Consider the following 7,123-nt stretch of genomic DNA (forward strand, 5'->3'; position numbering starts at 1 on the left):
CCTAAGCAAAGCGCACACGAAGGCACCCTAGTCCGTCCTTGCTGTTTCTCTTCCACTGCAAAAAAAAAAAAAAAAAAAAAAAAAAAAAAAAACTTTTTTTTTTTTTTTTTTTTTTAGTTTTGGGTTAAAATTATTATGGTAAACGTCCGCCAGCTCGCCTGCGCACTGACCGTAATTACCCCAAGACAGGTTGCTTTGAGGCGACGTTGCTTCAAAGTCTCCCACTGTCCTTCAAATAGAGCTAATCAATCCTCGGCATTCGGGCCTCACCACCACCCCTGCAAAAGAAGCAGACGAACTTGCGCTCCGCAAAGACTTCGTACCTCTGTGTTGGTGTTCAGTTAGCTGAGTGTTAGACGTCGCCTTTTCTATTTTCTGTTCCGCCTGCGTTTCGGTGTTTCTCTTATGGGAGCCTGACGTTTTTCCTTATTTACCTTTGTGTCGTTGTGCACTCTATGTTCACAAGAAAATTGCAACGCGCGTTTGGCGCATTCCCCGAAAACGAAAGTGGAACTATCCTAACACAAATAATTTCTGCTTTATCTAACAAATAACGTTTACTTTGTATCAACTAAGTTTTTTTTTTTTCGCTTTTAGGAATAAAAATTGAATTGACGTTCGAGCAAAAATAACATCGATTTGAACTCTTCGGAAGAAACGAAAAGAAGACAATCCAATCCAGGTTCCTGATCGGTGACTTTGTCAATTTCGTTTGATTGCGGTGTATGTGAGTATGTGTGTATGTCGTGAATGCGCCTGGATGGATTTGAACGTTATTGCGGCTTTCTCTAAGTGCAATGTAGAACGTCGCTACCACAGATCAACGAGATCGAACGTACTCCTTCAATGCGCTTCAGAACCAGGGACATGCGCCCGTCTTCAACGCACACTTGCGGTAGATCGGCGCCATATGAACCCTTCGTGAGTTGTAGCGCGTTCACTTCAGAGTTAACAACGAGCAGCTTGTGCACTGTGTGTATCTCCCGAGATTTCGACAGTCGTACTGGTCGTACTCCCACCGAGGGCATCATAGCGCCTACAAAGGTGCAATGAGGAAGTGCTGCGTCTTGACGTGTGGCGCCTGTCAATCCGACGGTGTGTCGCTCTTCAGCTTTCCCAAGAACCCTAGACTGAGGAGTAAATGGGTTCGCATGGTCAACAGGGATCGCTCTAGTATCTCCTGTTCCACCGTGGTGTGTTCTAGACATTTCCCAGAACATCTTGTGGGGACGAAGGCCAAGCCGCGACTGACAAGGGGCTCATTCCCGACGCTGCAGCTCCAAGGAGCGCCGACCGCGAGTACCGGAAGAAAACGACTGCGCAGTCGTGCCGGTGAGTGACCTTTGGTGATCGCGACTTGTCGGTTTAAAGGGACACCGACAGGGTATTTATACTTGCCGCGGTTTTTAGTTGTACGTGACATATGAGAGCCCAACTACCCAGAACAGAATTTGCGGCTCGAAATTCGGTTTCTTTCCGCCCGAGTCGCGCTCGCTCTCTTTTCCGTGGTAAAGGGCCGCATTCTAAGGTTTAGACGCGACCACCAAATTTAATCAAAGTCGTGGGTCATCGCGACTCCCCACCTGCATTATGCATTCGGAGGTCGCCGACTTTTCTTGAAAGTTTTGACTTAATTTGCCTGTTCAAGATGCTTACCCTTTTTGTGTTATCTTCCAGTGTGAGAATCAGGGAATTCCAAGGCTCGTAGCCTGCTCGGCCTTCGCAGGAAATGAACGTAGAGAGAAAACGTCAAGCAGCCCATGACACAGGCCATTCGACGTTCTTCAAGAATTATTTCCGTTAAGATAGTTTCCAAAATGCCTTCCCGGCTATGTTCCCGGCCTTCGGGAAAAAATAGCTGATGGGATTCGGTTCGGGGGTATGGGGACGAAATATACACAGTCTTTCATTTGCTTGGTGCTGTGCAGAAGGGCAGCTTTCCTCAAAACGTGCCCCAAAACAAGCCGAATTCCGTCCGTTCGTCATAAAGTAATTATGGTTGACACTGTATATTGGAGTTGCTGTGTTATTTGAAACCTTTCTCAAATTGTGTTTGGATAACGCGGTACCCTGGGTGGGATACATATAATATGCGTTGTTTGACCTATAAAAAGGAAGTATTTTAAGTTAAAGGCTATAAAAAGAAATTGTGGCACTAAAGAATATCATCAGCTGGTGGCTACAGCAAATTCCACTCATAAAAGGATTGCCCAGCATGTTTCCTTACTTTGAGTCCCCATTCGTAAAACAAGGATCATGTCAGAAGTGTGTATGATGGCACAGAGTTAAAACACAGGCTGCCTTCTTTTTTCTTTTCCCTTTTCATTTTTCTTTGGTGGTTGGGGGGGGGGGGGGGGGGGTGTACAGGTTACCAGGGAGCTGTGAGACGCACTTGGGTACCCGAAGTGCTGCGCGAGGCTCACCAGCTACGGTTCGAATATCCCTGATATTATCTACGATTGAGAGTGGGCCACCATGATACTCCTCTGCTTTTAGAAAGCTAATGAATGAAAACACTGGAGAATACTCACAATGCGTTTGGTCCAATGTTGAGCTAAAAGTATGGCTCCTTGCCTATTGCAAACATGCAGCAAGAAGCTCTCATGTCAGTTTCCTTTGTATTCTCTGTTACAGGGTCTCACAATGCTCCTGCTATTTCAGCCTGTGGGGCCTTTTTTTCTGAAGGTGTTGATGGTCTGTCCTCTTCGCATGACCATCTACATGTTGAAGAAGCAACCATCACTGTGGTGAAGCAAGGCAAGCTCCTTTTGCAGCACAACTCTCGTTGCTCTGTAGAGTGCACAACCCGTGGTAGCGAACAAGCTGGACACTGAAACAGAGAAAAGATCAGAAAAGTCTTAAGCTATCAGAAAATATGTCTAAAACAAGAGTCTAACAAGCCGTTGGACATAGCAGTTCCTCCATGTGATGGAGTACAGGTTGGTTTTGTTGTTCGTGGCTTTCAGAGCTGAAATAGAATGATATGGCTTCATCCTCGGACCACTCTGCTGCCATCTGAGTCCTAAAAGTCGATAAGGGATTCACCAGAATTGCCAAGCTTGCACGCATACACCAGTCTCATCTATGACTGTCGGCTACGGCGACGCGCCGTTGCTCAACTGAAAACTTGTCGCAGTGGAGAAAAATAAACAAACTCACAGAAATCCAAACTGTATGTAGCCTTCAAACTATTTTTTTAGACGGAGGAGCGAGCCTGGGAGCTCAGCAGGAGATTTGAAACGGACCTCCGTGCCCTTCGATTATGGGCGATTGATACACTATGGGCACAGTTAGAAATAGTTAAAGGCAAGCTGAAACACTTCTTGAAAAAAACGATTTGGAGGTGAACTCTGGCATATTTTATCCCGTGAATCTGAATATCACTTTTGTTTTCCCCAAAGATGCAACTAAACACGAGAAAATACAAAAAACCTACGACCAGTCGTGATGTCATACTAGACACTTTGGGTCACCAAGCGCATGTCGCTCGTGTGGGCAGCGTGTGCAAGAGCAAGTTTACCAGTTATATTTTTTCGCACTGACACCAGTCATGGCGTCTCTTTCTGACCTTTTTGAAAATAGCAGGAGTGCATGTGCATAGCGTTGACAGGCGCCGAAGATGCGGGAGAGCAGAGATTCCAAAAGCTCCTGGTATGACGTGCCGCCCCGGGAAGGGGAGGGGCTTCAGCGGTACTTTAAAAATTAATTTCTGCAGCCTTTGTGCATAAAATTGAAAAATAACCAGATATTTGTGATTCTAGAGGCCAAATGAAGACAATTTAGGTGTTTTTACTCAAATACAGAACCACTTCAGTTTCTCTCTAAACAAATCTTGCAAAATTTTAAGGCATCCGTCAGGCAGGTCACATTATCTTTGCATGTCGGGATCCACTTATCTGAGCGCATCACATACCACTCGTCTCTTTATGCACAACCATTCAAGCACAAACAATAATCGACTGGAATGACCTCCCAGCACGCATAGCCAAGGAAGATGATGTAACATAATATTATGAACTTATGTGCGATGATAATGTCTAGCTTGTCAACCTTGTACCAGAGCACATCTTGTTTGTTATATCATGTGGATACCTACGCATATGACCTTCTGCCAAAGGTACTTGCATACTAGAGTAACGATGGACGTCACCACTTTGTCAGTCGAATATGACTCTGCTTTGTACTGGACTCGGTGCAACATTCCTTTGCTGTCTCTCCCAACAGAGCCTGAGGAGATGCTTGATACTCCAACCATAGAAAGCTTGTGTTCCGAGGACTACAGTGGAGTGTCCACTACTCCGCTGCACTTGCGGGGAGAGGAAGACAGAGCTTGTGCAGTGAAAGAAGGTGAGCTCTTTGGAATGTTGCCATGTGGCTTCAAGAATGTTTTTTGTTTGAACAAAATGTGAGCAGAAGTGATGTTTTCCTCTTTTCAGGAAGCTAGATGTATTGGACGAAACAATAACCACATATTGCTGCTTGTAAGGGAACAATTTTGAACATAGAAACTATTGCGGAATTGGCAAAGAAGGAGAGCTCACTTCCAATCTTCATAATTCTTCATTTTGTATGCATCTTTTTCTTTTTTTTTAACCATGTGCTCAAAATAATTTTGCATGTGCTATACGCAAAGGCTTCTCGTAGATCTGATTTCGCAAATACTGCGAAACATTCCTTCACGTTCAAGAAATAGACACAGATTGGAAATGTTTCAGGGCTACGGGATAAATACGCAGCTTGCACCGACGTCACCACGGCGGCCATTGTGGTGACCTTGCTAGCGAGCGCGTACCGTCTACAGCGTACGCTTCCGAACTGGGAGGGGGGTTGTCTGCTCGTTATCAGAACCAAAGCATTTCCCACCCCCGACAACAATGAAACAGTCATGGTATCAAGGACACCTTGGCTTGTTACGAGTTCAGCCGGCTCTACCATTATCATACGGCCATTCTTTGTGCTCGTTTCACAATTTGAGTCTTTTTTTCTTTTTCACGAAGGAGTATAATGGTTATGGTGGTCAGGGTTCGCAAATCAGCTCGAACGCATGGTGGCTCGAGTCCCAGAGGTGGCGATACTTGATTTAAGAGCTACGTTGGAACAGCCTCACTCCTCGCCACTTGTTTTCGCGCGTTGCACGGTCACAAGTGGTTTGATTGAGTCGTGATCGTGAGACCGTGCTGGAGAGCAGACAATGTTTCTCTGTATTGGCATGTCTCAACCAGGCAGTTCAGGTTTTCGTTACTTGTGAATGGCCATTCTTCGTCCGATTGCAATCAACATCTGCGCTGCTGGATGCCAGTCGGACTGTCGGAAAAAGTGGAGCGCCAGTGGCGTTCACAACAGCACGAGATCTCTTGGCTGCGACGGCAAACGAAGAGGCTTCCGTGGGCCAGAAGTTTGATAAATGTGGATGCTTTCCGGAGTCAGAGGTCGAGCTTGCAGCGTACGTCGCAGAAGTGCGCGATAATCCCTGCCCATGACGCGCGATGCAATCACCGAGCAAGCGCGAAAGATGCGGTTCATGCGGTCATTTGTGAAATGCGAGATTTCCTTGGGTGAAGCCGACGATGTGTTTTGGGAACGTAGCAGTGATGACGAAGGGAAGGACAGCCCCAGCACGGACGAAAGACGTAGGAGAACGACAGGGCGAAGTTTCAGTTGTCTCGCATCCAACGTGAGCTTCCTAAATTGAACAATGCTTTGGCATCTCGTGCGCGCATGGGCAACTAAAGCACGCCGGAAGGTGTCGAGTGCGCGGTGTAGGCTAGTCGTTTTTAAAGAGGCACCCTGCAGTTCTCCCGAGTTCGCCGTACAGTAGGCCCCTCAGCTATAAATTGTTTTCATTTTGCTGACACGCAATGTGAGGGGCTAGACTTACAATCGAGTTGACTTACAATCGGGAAAATATGGTAACTAATTATTCGTCGTTGTTTTCTTTCGTTAACGGGCCCTGGAAATTGGCAGTTGATTTACTCGCAGCATTACAAGTACAAGGAAGAAACTAAATGTTGACAAGTAATTTTTGTTCTGTGGATAAACAGCTGTTGACTGAGTTCATAAGGCCTGTTCATGCACTTGCATTTGCTGAGGACTGAGTTCTCGTGATCTCTTACGTCTAGAGAACATATTGCACGCTGGAGGCGTCTTGTCAGGTGACCCTGGAACTGCATTTTACTAGAGCGAAAGTTTTACATTCTGTCTGCAAAAAATTGTAGTTTGTAACATAGTCACAAGGTCTTTGAGCCAGGAAGGAAGGTATAATGCCCGTGAAAGATGGGAAATATACAAAAACTGAAAGGGTTCCGCAGCTGTCCGAGAGATGGCATTAGTGTGTTTTCTCGTCAAAACAGATTTAAGGGGTTTCAAGACACGCTGTCATAGCCAGTTGCAGACGCGTGAACCGGTCTTTACTTCACACATAGATATAGAACAATATTTGTTTTGCATTTGCTTCAACAGAGGTGGACTCCGTGTCTGTCGCTTCAACCTGCGGGGATGGCTACCTCGAAGACGCCATCTGTCTCCACTTTTCCGCCGAATGCCCGGTATAAGTCGAGACAGCTTCTCTCAGGGTGAAGGAAGGCAAGTCCTCACAGACGAATATTGAAAAACAGCCGAATTAAAACGTTAGATTGAGCTAGTTGGTTCACGATTTTGATGGTATTAAAAAGCACAAAAAAAGAGAGGCAGAGAGCGTCCGTCTGTGTTGTCTGTATCTTTTTCGTCCCTTTTATAAGTGTGTGAATACCAGTGATGTGATTGCTGCGCCAATTGCGCCAAACTGCGCCAAGGGGCTAACCCTGCTACATCCTGCTACATTACGCCAAATTATGGCTAATCTGCGCCAAGCCTGCGCCAAAGGACCAATTTTGGTCGCCTTTCAAAAACGAAACTAAACTGAGAACCGTAATTGAGCATGCATGAGCTTGGTGGCACAAAAGACGCCGCCGGACACAAAGTACCCTGCATCAATTGTCTATTCGGTCTGGGATGATTTTTCCCGTCGTCTCGCGTTTCGCGCTCTCGTCGTCTCGGAAACCTCGTCTGGCGTTTTTTTTACTTTTTTTTTTTTTTTTTTATTTGTTTAGGGGTAGACGCGGGCGTGTGCGGACGCTCTGATGTT

The 7,123-nt window shown here is 46.0% G+C and overlaps 1 protein-coding gene across 1 annotated transcript; it reads left to right on the forward strand.

Moving 5' to 3' along the window:
• The first annotated feature begins 759 nt into the window (after positions 1-759).
• On the forward strand, positions 760-6,667 carry LOC115326851. The gene is made up of 5 exons (XM_042293766.1): positions 760-921; positions 1,205-1,332; positions 2,635-2,757; positions 4,225-4,347; positions 6,460-6,667. The coding sequence occupies exons 1-5, from the start codon at positions 761-763 to the stop codon at positions 6,549-6,551; spliced, it is 627 nt and encodes a 208-aa protein (XP_042149700.1). The 5' UTR covers position 760; the 3' UTR covers positions 6,552-6,667.
• Positions 6,668-7,123: the final 456 nt, after the last annotated feature.

This window comes from Ixodes scapularis, unplaced genomic scaffold (assembly GCF_016920785.2).
Source record: "Ixodes scapularis isolate PalLabHiFi unplaced genomic scaffold, ASM1692078v2 PGA_scaffold4__175_contigs__length_147842914, whole genome shotgun sequence".
In the NCBI taxonomy this organism is placed as follows: domain Eukaryota; kingdom Metazoa; phylum Arthropoda; class Arachnida; order Ixodida; family Ixodidae; genus Ixodes; species Ixodes scapularis.

What these genes read in the sequence shown, in the direction of transcription:
- LOC115326851 (XM_042293766.1), top strand. Translation starts at nt 761, where the DNA reads ATGGATTTGAACGTTATTGCGGCTTTCTCTAAGTGCAATGTAGAACGT. An exon ending in ACGACTGCGCAGTCGTGCCG is followed by an intron (nt 1,333 to 2,634) that starts GTGAGTGACCTT and finishes TCTCTGTTACAG; the next exon opens with GGTCTCACAATGCTCCTGCT. An exon ending in AGCTTGTGCAGTGAAAGAAG is followed by an intron (nt 4,348 to 6,459) that starts GTGAGCTCTTTG and finishes TTGCTTCAACAG; the next exon opens with AGGTGGACTCCGTGTCTGTC.